This window comes from Pezoporus flaviventris, unplaced genomic scaffold (genome assembly GCF_033815535.1).
Source record: "Pezoporus flaviventris isolate CSIRO_AGI_PZ_B2104156 unplaced genomic scaffold, CSIRO_AGI_Pfla_v1 ptg000050l, whole genome shotgun sequence".
NCBI classification, from domain to species: domain Eukaryota; kingdom Metazoa; phylum Chordata; class Aves; order Psittaciformes; family Psittacidae; genus Pezoporus; species Pezoporus flaviventris.
Genome location: NW_026892598.1, coordinates 6903743 through 6922175, shown reverse-complemented (window position 1 = coordinate 6922175; position 18433 = coordinate 6903743). Strand labels below are relative to the sequence as shown.

At 34.9% G+C, this 18433-nt stretch overlaps 1 protein-coding gene across 1 annotated transcript in view; it reads right to left on the bottom strand.

Moving 5' to 3' along the window:
* Positions 1-1095: 1095 nt before the first annotated feature.
* The window catches only part of LOC133277084 (serine/arginine repetitive matrix protein 1-like), a 186155-nt gene continuing 168817 nt past the window's right edge, over positions 1096-18433 (bottom strand). The window contains exons 4-6 of the mRNA XM_061468647.1: positions 5217-5296; positions 3473-3604; positions 1096-1194 (exon numbers count right to left, since the gene is read on the bottom strand). Of these exons, the coding sequence (XP_061324631.1) occupies positions 1096-1194; positions 3473-3604; positions 5217-5296 (311 nt within the window). The remainder of the gene's footprint in view (positions 1195-3472; positions 3605-5216; positions 5297-18433) is intronic.

Genomic DNA, 18433 nt, shown 5'->3' with positions numbered 1-18433 from the left:
AGTTAGCTCTCCAAAAGTTTAGGGTTCTACTCCATACTAAAACAAATCCAAAAAATAAAACTAAAAGTCATACAGTTCTTGGTTTATTCTCTTTTCTCCATTTCCCCCATCTTCTTAATCAACCTTTATGTCTGACTGAGGCACTGATCTTCTTGTCTGAGAAGAAATCACAAAACTGAAACAGTGGCTGCTTTCTGCTTAATTTATATGAATATTTTTACAGTGAATATGTTTGAATAAATGGTACAAGAGAGCTCTCCTTTTGTTGTAGTCAATGAAGGTGACTAGCAGCTACTTTAAATATTCTGATTAAAACTGCTCTGATTTTTTCCATTTCTTTTCCAAATAATATTCCCCAATAGGCAGCCAGATTTGGGAAAAGAATTATTCCAGATAGAGTCCATATCTATGCTCACATTTACAAAAGCAGAAACAGTTATGTGTGGGAAAACAATGAATTTTGCATATTTATTCTGCATGCTGACTGCAATAAGAGAGTTCAAGTGACAGCCTTCAGAGTGGCATTAGTATGCTTCAGTCAGAACACCAGACTCAGCAGAGAGGCTCTAACTGAGCAAATTAAAGAATTTAAGAGTAAGCTTGGTGAAATCTTGATAACCCTCTGGGAATTTTGGAAGAACAGTCTTTTTCTTAGCCTGATATTTATACATAAAGAAAGCAGCATACTGCTTCTCTGCCTACAGATATATTTATTATTCCATATTCACTCCTCATCCTTCATGCTTTTGTCTTTATGAATATGATGACTACAGAATTTCCTCTTCTGACATTGTTAATAATATTTACAGTGACAGAAAGCACTTTGGAAGAACTGTTTGCAGAAAAAATACCTCTTTCTACCTTTGGGGTACCCATGGCTCCTTTTCCATATTCCAGGACAGTGCACAGACTGTGCCACATGGCCTCTCCACTTGAGTGCTTTCTCAAGACATGTCAAATTAAATTATTTTAAAGTTCTATCAACCTACAGTTGTTCTCATTCATACAGCTGGTTGACCCGTTCTTCCTTACACACTCAAAAACTTTCTAATGAATTGAGACAGGGCTCCCCCAGGGAGCTGGCAGGGCTCCTCATCATCCAGTACTTGACTGTGGCTTTTCAACATCATGTAGTTCTTGTATTTGCAGATCTCGGATCTCACCTGCATCGACACCTGTGGCTGGCAGAAAGTTCTGTGCACAAGAGTAAAATAAGCCAGAACTCAATGCCTTGTATGATTAAACTTAAAGATATAGTGAGCCTGAATGATCTTCTAGTCTGAGGACGATTTTATTCACAGTGAGGCAGTAAACAATTATAGAATAAGCTCTGAAATTTGTTTGAGAATGGGTCTTTACATTCATGTCAAATGCTTCCACATATTTTCTAGTGGTACTGACAAAATACACCAGAAATTGCAGCTGTATTAAAAACAGAGATTATGTAAAAGAAATCAAGGTGTTAAAAATATATAATCTATATATTTTTTAAAAATATGTAGCTCAGCAAGCAGCTGTTATATAACAGATTTTTTTAATGTTCCTTTTTTTGCCAATCATGAACTGAAAAACACTTTTTGGCATGGAAATTATTCTTCCAGCATCAAAATAAACCATCCCACTTGGTTCAGTTTTGCATAGTTACATACATTATCCTGACAGAGTCTCCTTTTACCTTTTATTACTACTGCATCTCAACTGTATTTACAGTAATAGTATACAAAGTTATTCCTTTTTTTCCTACTCATATACCTTCTGATTAAGGAAATACAGCACCATATTTTAGTATGGTGAGCTTTCATTATAAAATTTCATACCAAAGATAGGGCTGCTATGCTGAAAATGCAAACCAGAAAGATTTAAAGAGGCACAGTAGGGCTGTGAGCAAGGCATGAAGGAAAGTCAAGGAAGGACTGAATCTATTATTTCAAAGAAGACACACAAACTAAAATGGTGCATTGCTTGTGATGGAAAATAAAAGCATATTGCCATTGTTACTAAAAGGAAACAACTGATTTTCTTCTTCTTAATGTATATTTATCTTCTGCAAAACACATGAAGTGGCTGCAGATCAGCTGTGTAACAAAACTTAGTGCCATTTCCACACATAAAGAAATCCCTTTTTCATTTTTGAATTTTTCCATTTTCTTTATTTTTTTTTTCAGCATACTGCTCTCTAAGAATTTGTTCAGCTCTGATTGTCATTCTTATTTTTTAAAATGAAAGACTACTGATGTTAAGTTTTTAATTTCCAAATGGTAATTCTAGTCCCCTTTAAATATAAACACCACTAGATGCTTGGGGGAGGGCAGGGAGGAAACTGGAGTGCCTTAACTGATTGAACCACCCATCTCTCCAAATAAAGGTCTTGTTTGGGGTGCATCAGTTTTAAATGTCTATTCATTATATTGGAGTGTGGATGCCTATTGTCCCTTCTCCAAAACTCATTTCTGAGCTTTATTGGGAAATTTAAGTCAGACAAACCAGTAGACTGAAGCAGTGGGTAGGTGCATTAGTAAAAAACAGTTCTTGAAGTACTGTTGTCTACATGGGCAAGGAAACTGAGCTAATCTGGCTACACGAACACACCACCAGCAACAGCCAATGTCACACTGTGGAAAATCTTCATATCGCTTGTACTCATTTGAATGAATACAGGCTGCTGACTGCAGGTACTCTAAGCACAGCATGTATGCACATATGTGGTGACAGTTGAAATATCCCTCCCATTTCCTTTTCTTTTAATTTCTGAAACAGAAATGGCCATTATGCTCATAATGCCTTGGTGCCCTACATTAGCATTAGTAGTATCCAGATTAGTAAAGAAATAAATATTCTTGTGATACCTGAAAACTCCTCAGGGTCTTGGGATGGTTTTTGTTGGTACCTTACTATCAATCAAAAGTACAGACAAAAATTCCACAGCATCAGCTCATACAAATCCACAAATGTGATGTAATATGCATTCCAAAATCACAACATGAATTCTAGGAAAACAAGTTTAAAAGGTGGTAATAAATCTCTTCAGAAAGAAAAAGACAAAAGACAGAATGAAAGAGAATTTACTTCACAATAATTCTCCAAACCTGTTTAAAAACAGAATAATCAAATTGTAACTCTGAACCTATCCTTTTAGATGATTAAAAACATCTCATTACACAGCACAGGATGATCACCATAAAGACGTATTAGTCTGTTCTCACTGGCAGTGACTTATTGTTAACTCCAAATTGAATATTGATGTTTTGCTATTGAAATGTCATTGCCAAAAATGTACACATAACTCACTACATCCAATGGCACCTTCAGATTTAACTACACCAACCACCACAAGAACCTCAGTAATTCAGAATGGGTTACTGTGGATAAGAAGCTGTAATACTAGTTTTTCAGAAAAAAAAATGCTTGTTGTCAAACGTATATTAAAATATTGTATTAGTTTTTTTGGTGACTGTAATATCGCAAAAGATACCAAGTTATCATACATGATGGAAAAAGACGAGCTTGTGTCTGCTGCTGTGTCAATTATAAATGTTTTGGAAATTTTACTCTTTGTTTTCACTGTCACTTCTTTAGCTGCCATTGAGCTAAAAACATCCCAATTCTGGAATTTAAGTACATGCTTAAATTTTCATTAGACACAATGCAACGTAATCATGAAAATTTTGTGTAAGCTCATATTAAATTATGGCTTTAGCCATCAGATGCTGATTGCTAGTGCCTTCTCCACTTCTGCTGGATTTGCAGACTCAAGACAGATGAGGCCTATGTAACATAACATGATGTCTGGGGAGCTGCACCAGAACCCTTCTGAAATGTAACACTACCCACACTTTCCTGTCCAGTTCGACTGTTCAATGCCTAACCATCTTCATGGAAAATCATTGCGTTCTGACTCTTTCTCACAACTGGAATTTTTATATTGTTCCTAGCAGGTGAAAGGGAGCTGGTAAAATGGCCAGCCTTTTTCAGTATTTACAAATGACTTCCATCCTCAGAAGGTGTCTAGAAGGAAATGCTCCTCCTTTTCTTTTTACAACCAGCACCCACATCTCAAAGCAGGGTTTCACTCACAGCAAAGGTTGATTCACCTGTTTTTCTCTCTCTTCTAAAGAAATACAACACATTAAAATGCACAGCCTTTGGGTTTAGCTTGTTAAATAAATGCTGAAGAGGAGAATATTTACTCCCCCAGTTTAGGTGCCGGGGAAGCTGCTGGTTTTATTTTTCAAAAGGGCTAGTTTTCCACCTGGAACATTCTGCTCATAGTGGCACTTCTGTCAAGAGGGGGTAATTCTTATGCTCAGTACTCCATTTAAAACCATGAATTTGGTGCAGCTTTTGCATAGCTTTGAAATATGTAATAAAAAAGCTTTTGAAATTTTATTTTATTTTTTTAATTTTCTCTGTATGTAAAAGAGCTAGTTTCAACTGCAGGACGATTCAGACAGAAATGTTCTTTCATGCAGAGAACTTCAAACATAAAATCCAGGGGTGGAACAAAGTCTCAAAGGAAAGAGTAATATTAAGCCTACACCCTTAACTGAAACTGAAGAAAGTATTCAGGGACATATTTTTCTTGGCAGAAACAGGAGTCTTCAGTGATGACTACATCAATTATCACAACAAGCTGGTTTCCCTGGGATATTTTTAAACTCTAAAAAAACTAAATTTTCCAAATATTTAACATCACTACCTTTCCAATATTGCTCTTAAGAACTATGTTTAAGAGCAGGAATAAGAACTTCTTATTTTAAAAACTGTACAGTAATAAAGACTGTCATACATAGCCAGGTACCTCTCAAGAAGCACCTTATATATCCCTTCCAATAAGCTCATCAATTAACACAAAATCACCAATAAATACAGAACACAGAGAATACATCTTGCTATAACAAATGCATTCACATTCAGACTTAAATCTTCATGTTCAGCTTAACTGTACTTTCACTCAGATTGATGGAAATATAGGAGCAGAAACTCACAAATTACCTAGATCTGGGCATCCTTTTCTTCCTGAGAGAAAAGTGTGCTTGTTAAGGAATGCAAGTCATTGCATTTATTTTAAACTGTAAGAGCATTCTAATACAATTCATTGCTAAAAGTGTAGATGAAACACTAAGGAGGGTATTTTCTTTAAAATCCACAAGTATTATATTTATTCATTGTAAACAATAATAGCATAAAATTACAGTTAATTAAAATGGAACCTTTACCTTGCAAACCAGGCTCCACAGATAGAAGCAGGAAAGACAAAGAGTTTGCTGCCAAGTTGTCCAGCTCCACTGGTTATTTACTAGAAAACAAGAAAAGGTAAATATACTTAGACTTGTTGGCTGTACTGAGCTTTTTGAAATGTTGTTTTTTTTAGTGAAATTCCTTGAGAAGATTTAGCATCATATTTAGCTCCTATCCTAAAAGGAACAAAAAGGATTGTCATACATAAATGTCTTTGCTAAGGTTATAATACTAAATATTAGAGTGTGCTTACTGGCATTCAAGGGGAGCAGGCAATTGTGTTGCCTAGAGTAGCTTAGAAAGCCATTTACCAAAGGATCTGAAGGTAAAACTAACAAACATTAAACCCAGAATCAAGTCAAATTAAAAATAAATCTTTTCAACAACATGATTAACTACTTATCTCTGCAGGTGATAGAATTGGCGCCCTTTCTCTACCCATGTCCCCAACTCTAGAGTAAGAAAGGAGGTTTTTAGAACTGTATCCTCTTGCCACATTGAATTAAATATGAACTGTCCATTTATCTCAATGTGACATAACAAAAATTGTCTTCCACAGTGAAGGCTGTTGTTAAGAAGGAGTTAAGAGGATTTTTGATTTGTATGCTGGTCAAAACCAGAGTAACACCTGATAGAGTAAAAAAAACCCTATAGGTTATACAATAACTGAGAACTAAACGCTAAAAAACACTAGTAATAACTGTGCTATTTCAAAATTAATCTGAAAAAACTGCCATGAACTGTTTTGATCTACTTGTCCCACATAGCTTTTCAGAAAGAAAAAGGAAATGAACAAAAGTCTTTGGCTTCCTTTCATACAGAAATTACTTTTCCAAGACTTTCACAATTCTGGGAAGAGAAGACTCTACACCTTTACATATAGTACATTATGATCTGATGGAGATTATTCTGAAAACTGAAAATCTGCATATAAAAAGAAAACTTAATTAAAAATATTCTTAGGATAGTATATAAACATAATGCTGCAGTTATTGGAAAGATCAGATATTGTAAGTAAATGCAGGTTTCGTGGTGGAATATAATGTTTTAACAAATTCTCGTTCATGTACCTTGTTATGCAGTACATATAATATGTAATACATATTATATACTATGACATAATGTTATACTGCATGCTTGTTCATGGACAAGTTAAAGAGATCGACAGTAAATCTGTATGGGGAATCTGTAATATAAGGAATGTATGCAACTTCCAGAAGGAGTCTTGGAAGGCAGCAAAGGGCTGCTAGGTCTCCCAGCAGGACTGTCTCCACTAAGCAATGCTGCTTCCCTAGAGAAGTTGTTGCATTGCTCATAAACCAAAGCAGTAATTTTGGCATGAGATTTGCATCAGTTCTTCATTATCTCCCTAGCATACAATTTTTGTGAAAATAAAAACTTTATATACTATTAATTTATTTTTTGTAATACAGAGTTCACAACGGGAACTAGCTGAAAATATTCACCCCTCAAAAATATTATTTTGAGGGAGTGAAGCGATTAACTAAATTCTCTACAAATCCACTTCTTGGGCTTCTGGGGTCCCTTTATGCAGCTTGCATAGCTGTCTGTTGTTCTGTATGAGCTGTCAGCGTGACAAAAAAAAACAAACAAAACATCCCACTCTAAAACCCCAATCCAACCCCACTGTTTAATTCAGAAATACGGGCAGAAAGTTTACCTCAGATTTCTTTTTTTTTTTTTTACAATTGTCATGGAATAAAAACTTCAATTCTACAACATTTTGCTGAAATTTGAACACCTCCCCAGACTTTGAGAAACTTAAGTATTTTCTTCTTGATGGAAACTCACACATTCATACCTAAATCTGATTTTACAGCTCTTATCTTTGTACCTACCAGAGAAAGAGACTGAATGAAATACTCTGAAAGTCAAATGCTATTGGCTGCTAATAAAGAGGTCAAACTATTTTTGAAAAAAAAATAAAAATGGAAATAACTAGTGATATGAGACAGCAGGAAGAAAAAGCCAATAGGAAAAAATAATATTGTATAAGAATGCATAAGAATGCATGAGAATGACAAGATCTATTAGCAGGCAGAATTCCCTTCTAGATGGTTTATTTAACAACTATCTTACTTTCTTTATTCCTGCTCCCTAACTAGATTGAAAATAGCTTATCTAGATGAATTCGTAAATGTCAAAACACAGTTACTCTAAACATTCTTACCATCCTATTCTATTTTTAATAGAAATTACAGTTCTTTTACACTAAGACTAACTCTGAACTGTGCTTTAGATTTTAACTAACTGCAAAAGATATTTAAATCGTATTTCTGTCCTCCACAGAATGCAGCAGTACAACATAGTATCAAAATCAAAATCTTCTCCACTGGATAAGCTCAAGACTCAACCTTCCAAATCATAACATTTCCATCTCATTACTTCATTATTTCTGAGGGCAAAACCCAAGTGGTAGTAGAGGACTAGAGAGGTGTCATCACATTGTATCCTAATGGGAATTCAACAAGGTCCATCACAAAAGGCCACTAGAGAAACTAAGTATTTCTTGCACAATGAATAAGTGATTGCCTAAAAGGTGAGACACAGAAGAACTATTCCATTTCCCCAGCAGCAGGATATCACTAGTGTTGTCTTACATCAAGCTGCCCTAGGACCCTAGCTGCTCTTTAAGTGGTACCAAGGTGAGCCAGAGAACCACAGAAGCTTACTAACAGGTGTGGAAATGATAGAGGAAATTCAGTATCACTGTATGTAAAGTGATGCACATTGAAAAGAAAAAATAAAGCCATTTACATTAAAGTAGTGTGTTCTGACATCATCACTACCCCTCAGAAGTAAAATACGGGAGTCTTAGAAATCAGCTCTGGGAAGACATTAGATTAGTAGATGACAAAGCAAACCTGAATGATTAAAATTACTATGAATTGAATGCAGAGAGGAAAAAGAAAAGTAGAATACTGAGAGACAAATGACAGGACAGTGGCTACCATAATTTTCTACAAAATCCTTAGTGGCACAGACAGTGGCCACTACAGGAACCAGTGGGAACTCTACAATATCCATCAGAACAAAAGTACAAAGAAAACAAAAAGATGCATTTAATTTGTGGATTTTGCACAGGAAACACAGAACTGGCTCGTGAGATGCTGCTCATTGTCAAATTTTTGAAGGAAAAAAAACACCTGCAGGAACCTTTCACTGGCAACTCTGGAATACTTCATCTAAAATTGTCTATTGCAACAGCATAAATTCAATCTCAGTCAAGATACTGCTTTAAGGAAGAGGACAACTGTCACAAAAATGATGCTGAGAGCATGGCATTATCATAGGAGTCACCAAAACATACAACACAGGGACAGCCTGAAGATAATGCAGAGATTTCAGCTGGATTTGAGCCACATGCTAGACATGTGAAATGAATTAAGATAGTTTTGCCCTTAAAGCATACAGTAAACATGAGCATCATGAAAATAAGTTATATGACCTACATATTCTAAAATACTGAAAACATTAAAAGCCACAAAGATAAAATGTTGAGATGCAGTACAATAAAAAGCTACCTGATTTACTGTCAAACAATAAATACTTCAGATTTTAAAAAGGTTTCAGAATTCTATTAATAATAATGAAGATCCTCTAAATCTATATCTTGAAACTATAATTAGTTTTATATACAATCTATGATAGTGTTTCAAGCATAAAAATACTGAAATTCTTTAGACAATAGAATTTTGTAAGGTTAGTGGTCATGTTTTTCCTCATATTAAATCACCAATTTCCAAAGACATGTTACCAAAGATGCACTGGGGAGAGAAGTAGTTTGTTTTGTACATCTTGTCATAGTTCAAAACATTATCTTGAAATGGATGTTTCTTGTCAAGCATTAATGAATTGAACAAATAAAAATTTCCATATAAGCCTAAGGCAGGCAATTTTTTTTTTAACAGATGTGTTAGATTGCTTGCAGTATGTATTAAGCTCAAGAGCCAGATTTTTAAAAATATAAATGAATTAGCTAACGAAAAGTAAACCTTGATGCAGACATCACACTTCCCCTGAAAGCATATCAGAGGCTTGATATTGAAGGAAATAATTAAAAAAATACCCATCTACACACATCAGCTTTAGAGGTATGTAGCAAAACTTTGCAAAACTTCACTGCTTTTAGCAGTGTTGCTAAGTAGTGCCAGACCACTGCAACACAGAGGTACCTAATCCTTCTCCTGACTTCATTCCACTCTGCCCAGCTGAGTTCCAGAGCGACACAGTGGATGGTAGGCACTGCGATGAAATGTCCACTACTTCCTATTCAGAGCTACAGGGCATACTATGCTCTCTAGACATGTAACTGCATTTTAGTATTTCAGATTCTGCACAATACGGAATACAATCTGGAAATATTAAAAAAAGAAAGATGTTAAAGTTGATGAAACTGAAAGTATGGAGTTGTAGAAAAAGAGATTAACCTGAAATGCAATGTCTGTGGCAGTTCTGGAACCTCTAGTACTGCTGTCATGAAACTTGGATAAGCATCTGCTAGAAATGACATAAAATACATATCTTTTCATTTTATTTCAGTCATCACAAGTGATCAAAACTGAGATCAGGCAGTATTTTCAGGTTAGAAAAATGAGGAAGCAAAAAAAACCCCAAATTTTCAAATTTCCCTTTTTAGACGTCCTGAAGAGTTATATGATCTTTACTTACTACAATTCTATTTTAATCATTATATATGAGGTTTTTGAAAACTAATCAGTATCAGGTTTCTCATTTCCTTTCCACAAAGCCTATAAAAATTCATTGATCATAGAACGGTTTGGGTTGGAAGGGACACTATAAAGGTTATCTAGTTTCAAATTCCTGACATGGGCACGGACACCCCCAACTAGCCAGGTTTCCTAATGCCCCATCCAATCTGGCCTTGAGATGCTTTTGTTGAAAGTCAAAAGAATGGATAGTGAGGCAATCTGCAATCAGAGATTTAAATTCTGTCATTCTCTTAATTTTTCATTACTGTATAACTTTCAAATTAGAACAAATGCTGACTAAGCTTAATGTTTAAGAACTACTATAGACAAACATGATGTGAAGAAGCTTATGGTCTTTGTACAACCAGTTCTTCAAAACACATATTTCCCACGACTCTCAAAAATTTACACATTTTTCAGTAAGTCACAAAAATCGGTCACTCTTTGTGCAAATGTTGCAAACAGAATGCAGTATTAAAATTACCAAGAAATGAGAGCAAAAATGCTGCAATCCAAGATAAAAGTCAAAGTGTCACCTCATGAAATTATGATCACCTGTCTCCTTTCAGTGTTTGTTCTCTTTGCCACCAACAGGATTCCTCCATAAATACAACACAATCGCTTGGAAAACGACAAGGAAGTGTTGTTTATGCTTTGAGTATCTGCATGTATGAACTGTAGGTTTTTATTTAATCTGTGCCATTACAAACATAAAGGTAAGTAGTATTAAAATATGCTTTCTATGCAAATCTATCACCTACCACATCCCATCCTGCCTCCTTGCACTGTGGGTGAAATACTCTTTGGTGTGTTACACATCAGCAGAATTACAGTTATTAAAAATTGCCTAATGACAGACAAACGTTGTGAATATTTCTTGCAATAAACCACGTCACTAACTCACTTCAGATAATTTGTGACAACAGTGTGCAGCTCAGGTAGGTTCACTTACAGTTTGAAACACTTCAAACATTTGATGGTGGATGAGTGTTCTGGGAAACAGTCTTGATTTAATTTTGTTTAAACCTTCAGAGGCATTTAGGATTAAGCGGTTACAATAGCTGAAATTATTATGTCAACCTGTTCTTCTGAGAAATGGAATCTTTTTGTCATGGATATTGGGGAGACACACAGCCTTTAACGAACCAAAGACTTGGCAAAGCTACATTGATAATTATTCAAAATTGCCATTCAATGCAAAACAGAATTAGGGACATAGCTTAGAAATCATGCTCTAACAGAGAAAAAAGAAAAATGAGTTAATGAAATTGGCTCACTCTGAAACACATTTAAGTTGCCACTGAAACTTCCTCTTTCTCTTCCGCACCCAGAATTTCTCCTTATTCATAGTCATATACATAAACAAGTGCCTGAATTAGAAAAGTTATAAAATAAGGCAACTCTGCAGCATGCATACATAATAGGTACTTCATTTTATAGCTGTAATCTAGCTGTAATGTAATTGATACCTTTTAGCAATATAAAGGAGAATATAGAACTGTCACTATAACTAAATCAACTTTATATGAATGTTCTTATACTAAAGCAAAATGTTGTTTGACCTTGCACTTGTAACTTGATGGATGATTCAAGGCCAGACCTGATTCATTTTAAAAGACTGTGTTTATAAAATACATGACATTCAACTTCAAATTGGGAAACTGAGCTCTTGCCTTTAAGGTTTGTAGTTATCTTAGCAGAATTTTATTCTGGAAAAGAGCACCAACACATTTATACTTTCCTTACCCTTTGGCAACATTACTTTCAGTATAAGAGCTCTAGTAGCAAATATTCTGTTATATAATCAGAGCCAGTGAAGCAAATCGAAACACTAAACTCCAGATGCTCCATTTCATGAATTCACCCCAAAGCAAAGAGATTACCATCTGGGCATATGAAACAGAAAGACAAAATATACACTTAAAGTAGTCTATGTTTGAGAGTACAGTGTGTGTAGTCTGAACAAACATACTATGAAGTAGAACTGTTTTCTACCTGAATGGCATTTGAAATACTAATGAGATGCTGAGCTGATATTTTGGATAAAATTTATTATGCTTTTATTCAGCTGATAAATACACCAAGAACGTAAAAAAAATGACCCAACACCATTGATAATATCTGGACTAGTGATATGTGTTTTGAATTATTGTTCTTCATTTCAGACATACAGAAAACATTTTGAGGCTCTTTATAGCACATTATTTCAGAGAACAAACTGCAACTGCCCAAACAAACAGAACTAATTTCCCTGAATGACTTTCAAAAACCTTTTCTTACCTTCACACAGGTTAAAAACTCACACCATAGATACATACAAAGCAGATCATGAACTCCTTCCCCATGATTTCTACATATGCACACTTCAACCATTTTAAAAAACTGAAGTTTTTTTTCATAGAGTTTTGATTAGCTGTTATGAAATTTTGGACCCACTCCAGACCATGGAGAATTCCCACCAATTCCAGCTTTTAATATTTTTGCCATATTTTATTGCAGCCAAGTGATTGAAATGTGTGGAATCATGTAGACTGAAGCCTGTCTATGTAATTTTTCACTATGGATATGCTTACTGTCTGCAGCACAGGTCAAAGGCAGCAATAAATAATTGTCTGAGTGGTGAACTCAGTTTGGGAAACAAGGTAACCGCTTTCTTCCTAGAGTCAGAAACTCCCAGCAAAGTCAATCTAGAGAATCACATGTTCTCCACTGTCTTGCCAGATAAAGAAATCATGGGAATTGTGATACAGGGGTGGAAAGGCTTCAGGCAGAGTTACTTTCTAGCTAACTGACTTATTACTGCAGGTACACTGGTCTTGAGCTGATTCCTCTGGAATTCCTATCATTTACTATTGCTCCAGGTGATGCGTTAGGAGGGTCACTTTCCATTTCAGAAATGCAGAGATCCCATTCATATCCCTACTGTATTTACAATAATATATTTCCTGCAAATTCTCTGGTAATTATGGTGTGAACACTTCACATTGCTGCAAGAGACTCCCAATAGGCTTAGGTTAGTTTTTCTCATCTCTGCGGTGCACACTATAGATGCCTTGAGCTCAGGTCCATTACCTTTAGTACATGCCAGCATGAACTCTGGCTAATTCTACTGTCCTCATATTAAACCAGGATGCTGGAGGTTTTATTTTATGCTAATCTAAGGCCTCTTCCTCCACTCTTTTTTAATACTAACATGATTTCTGCTAGGGATTATCCACTTGAGAACTTCCACATCCTGTATTTTCAGCAAGTTCTCAACAATTTTAGTTTTTGTTACAATTGTTCAAATTCCCCTTGAACTTGCAAATGAAATACACTCCTAGAACAGATCTGGAAAAGACTATAGTCAACAAGCTCAGAGGAAACAGAATCACCAAATCCACAATTACTCTCCCTGACCTTGGAAAGACAAACGTATTCAAGGCTATGAAACTGAGCTCACAATCTGAGGCAGATTTGCAGACTTTTAATGACACTGACTGGTACTGGAAAAGGTTTGCAAGTTATAGATCTTGTGATACTATAGAGATGATACCCACTACAACTTTTGAGCTAGTTGTTGCAATATGAAATTTGATAGGCTGCAACTGTATAGCTCAACCATCTGCATTCTTCCAAATGTCATGGAAGACAAGAAAAATGCAGATGAACATGAGCTGTTGCAAAATAATTAGGCAGAAGACAAGAGTTTTGTGCATCTTTATCAGCAACTAAGAGGAACTGAATGAACTGTACAGAAGCTTAAGATTATTATTATTTATTAGAACTGAAGATATTTCTTTTTTTAAACTCAAACATGGCTTCTCACACTTACTTCTTTTTTTTTTTAAAGGTGGCAAAAAAGTCTGTCAGGAAATCTCAAAACAAAAAAGAAAGAACTTTTACAAAAAAAAAAAGTAGGTTTCCTTTCAGGTCATCAATATCATCTGCCAGTGATAAATGAAAATTTTTTTTTTTTTTTGTTATTTAAATGCTTAGTGTTGTATTGATCCTGTTTTCCATTCTTTTCAATGGGCAAAACATTTGACTGTCATACATTAGGTACTCAGAGCTATTTAATTCCTATAATGCAACAGATCTTAACAAAAGCAAATCTAGTCCAAAGAGCAACCTGTTGACTTCTGGAATGCAGTCAAATCAGAGGTGGATTCACATTTCTTATAAGGCATTGCACTCACAGGGGGAAATACAAACTAACAGATAAATCAAAAGAAAGACTAATTTTAATTTAGTGAATAAAATTATTCTGATTCTTATTAAAGTGGGTGATTAAGTATTTAATCTAAATTTTAGAATGGAAACCTTAAGATAAAAATGGATTGACATTTTTAAAAGTTGTCAAGTAAGAATTATTCCGATGTGACAAAAATTGTTCTCTATCTTAAAAGTCACAACCATGGCATTTGAGCAAGGATTAACATTTCCAAAGGTTCCCCAAAGAAATGTCTTTTTATGGTATATAACTGCAAAGGTTAGATTTTTAAAATAATATTTCTTAGAAAAAAAAATTGACAGTCACTACTGAAATTTTCAAATCCAGGAAAAAGGGTAGTAGTACAAATGGATGTCCCACTTTTTGAACTGCACATGAGTACAATCTTTTAAATATCTTAGTTTTGCTCATGTGCTTATCATGATGTGATTTCAAAGAGCTCTATATAAGAAGAATGTGAGCATGTTGGCCCCTTGTTCACAGTTTCACAGTTTATAAAGAAAATATTCATAGATTTAATTGGAAAAATTGTATCTGTAAAAAAAAATCTCAGCTATATTAGCAATCAAGACGGTATCAATTGGAATACTGCACTGATATACCTTTTTCTAAGTATTTTGTACTCAAAAAGTAATTTTTTCTCCTGAAAAAATTTGTTTAGTGAAAAGTGGAGAAAAACCTCTTTGAAGTAAATAAAGATGAACTGTCTCTAAATGTGCATTGAAAAAAATTAATATTTTATCCATTATTATACACAAAGGATGCAATGATTTCTGGAAGACTTTGGTGAAGTTTGACACTTGTTTACTTTTTGTTTTTATTATGTTCTCGTTTAAGAGATAAAACCAACAGTTTTTCTTAAGAAAGGGAAAAAACCCAAACAAAACAAACTATGTAAAAGTCCACATTGATTGAGAGCTAAAAGTCAATAAAGTCCTGAGGGAATTAAAGTCAGCATCTGTGAATTTAAGGCTTGACAACCAGGATAAGTAACTTCTGAAATATGTGGTTTCTGCCTATCTGTACTCTATGGCTTCACACTCTTTCCTCAATAAGAAAGGATTTAACATAGAAACTTTGAGAAAAAGTTTTAGATGCTCTAAAAGAAACAGGACCCTTCTCCCTTCACCAGCTATAGGCATGGTATTATTGCAACAGCAGCAGCTATTGCGCTTAGAATTTTTGAAAGGAGAGATCCATATACCATAATTATTTGCCTGTGTTTACTGGCAAAGGTACACGTTCAGTTGAGAACATTAACCTCATTCTCATACAATTTTCCACATTTATTCACATCTTTAAAAAGCTCAATATATGCCTACAAATGCACCATGGTTCATTTTAAAGGCAACAGCAAACTAAGTAAAATAGTAGAAAGTAGCTATTCTGATCCACTGAATAAACTTTAATTAGGAACATAAGATATGTATTAATCACTTGGTGTCATTAAGAAATTACAGAGAAGTCCACCACTGCCAAGAGCCACAGTCTGAATTTATTACTTTGCAATGGCCTAAGGGAGTAGCTTAGAAAAGAAATCAGCAGTCTAAAACAAAAGCTTGCACCATTGGTCTTACAATAAGTCATTTTAATGTAAGATACAGCAGATGTTATACTAAGTGAATGTTCTCTCTGAATTTAGCCATTTCATTTCTTTCCTTTAAAAGTAGCTAAACCAGAGTGATATTTCAGAGTGTTCATGTCTCTTGAAAATAATGACTAGAGGCAGGAATGGGTGTGTAAACAAGCATTTAATTTTAAGAGAGTATTACGGCCATATAGGAACTTACTGAAAACGGGAAAGGAAGCACTGTCTAAGGACTTTGGTGGCTGCTGTCAGGATGGAGAAAAGCAGTAAACACCTTAAAAAGTGTATTAACTGCATTGTTGTGATAAAACGTAACCCTGGAGGATATTATCTATTGCAGCTATTTCATACTAAAAAATTTTGCAATGCTAACATACTTTCTGTCCCTTTTGCTTGCAAAGTCCACAGGTTTGTTGGATACTTGGAACATTTTAGGAGGAACAGGACCAGTATTCTCCACATCCTTCACATCTGAATCTTCAGGGACCAAATGTGAACCCAAGAAAAGATAATACAGAAGATTTACCACACTTAATGTCCATTATCAACTTGACTCAGCAAAATTTTAAATAAAAAACTGTCAACTGGTATTCTCTTATGTGAGAGGTTTAGTACTTTTCTACAAAATCATTGTTTTTTGCTTGTTTAGCCACCTTAAAAAACAAAACAAGATCCCAAGTACAAGAGACTTTTAATAATGCAGTTATGTTTCTGAGACTAAAGACCAATGCAGAACTAAGAACAGCATTTTATTAATACCATTTATGTACAAGTTTCTCTTCATGTAAATGGTGATGATGCAGGATTGTACAACTACATGCTGTGTATGCTGTGCAATTTATCACTAAACAATAGCAAAACCAGCAAGCTCAAACCCATCACAGACAAGAAGCTATGTCACCTGCTTAACATTTGTGTAAGTAAGAATAAATGGGTTTATGCTGCTGCTGGTTTTCCTGCCACTATTTCTATAAAGCTAATACTAGTGTTAGTATACCTCAGGCATCTGTGTTTAAAACAAAATAATAATTTTACAATATCACAGAATTATAGTATTGACTAGGCTGGAAAAGACCTTTAACAGCAAGTCCAACCATTACCCCAGGACTGCCAAGTCCACCACTAAACCACCTACATGGTTTTAGAACACTTTCAGGGACAGTGATTCCACCACTTTTCTGGGCAGCCTGTTCCAACACCTGGTCACCCTCAGTGAAGAAATTGTTCCTACTATCCATTCTAAACCTCCCCTGGTGCAGCTTGTGGCCTCTTGTCCTATCACTTGTTACCTGGGAGGAGAAACCAACCTCCACCTCATTACAACGTCCTTTCAGGTAGTTGTAGAGAGCGACAAGGTCTCCTCTGATTCTTCTCTTCTTTGGACTAAACACTCTCAATTACCTCAGCCATTCCTCATAAGACTTGTTCAAAGCATTTCACTTGCTCCCAGTGACAGAAAAATGTGGGTTTATCAACTTATAATGATTTAGATAAACCACAGGCATGCTCTTTGTGGTATATTTTTACTTGGTAGTGAGGCTACAAACAGAGATTGTCTTCCCTACACTGCCAAGAAGAACCAGAAATGAACTGAGACTCAGTGACTGACAAAACTTCACAGTTGAGGGTATCTTTCCATAGCTAATAAAGCGTAACAAGTAGTAATGTTGCCGTTCTATTACTGATTTGTATCAACTGTGATATGAAGCAGAACACTTAGGTAACTAATTACTAACTTTCTAGTCAAGGTTATATTTTTCAGAGTTACAATGTATCTAGGCATTTCAGCATCTTATTTGGCAAAATATGAATAACTCATTTTTAGGCACAGAAAAATCTAAACTCCACTTTAAGTGTATGCATTTAATATAGAAAAGGTTTAAAATACAATAGAACAGAGACTTGCTGACTTTTGCCAATTCTTAATTATAGAGTTCCATTATTTTCCATAATTAATTTACAGTTGAATAGTGTCTCTAACAGGACATGCAAATCACAACTATGATTCTGTGCAGAATTCCAATCACGGTTGAAAGCCCACAATATGCCAAAATAAAGAAACCCGCTGATAACATTTTAATGTGAAGCAAAAAGAAATTTAAAAAAAACGGCTCCAATTTTCTTTGTTTTCAAAAATATTTGAGAGACTCCATTTCTTTTTATGGTTTTAAAATCAAGCTGCTTTGGCATCATATTAGACAACAGAACATTGTCTAATACCATTCTCTACAAAACATGGGTCTGCATAAAATGACTGCTATGTACTTAACAGATTTTGTATCAGAACTGCAGTATTTATTGCAGTGTACAAACAAATGTATTTAAAACATGCTGGAGTTAACCTACAGAGAGAAATTACTTGTCTTTGGGTATTTTAAAAATAAAGCATAAAAATGTAAGATAGTTCTTTGTGTATAAGGAACAGTGAGATTCACAGTGACCAATTTTTTATTCAGTTTCTTTCCATAATGTCATTTGCATCTTTCAGGTATTGTTTTGTTTCTGAAGATTTAAAAATAAAATCCAGAAGCTGAAACAAGCCTTAGGTAGTTACTGAGGCCAAAACAGAAAGCAAACAGCCTCTCCCTCCCCCACTTCCCTTCCTAGTTTTTCTATCTGCCTCAAGGAGAGAGAAGCTCAAGCAAGTATGGAACTCTGTTA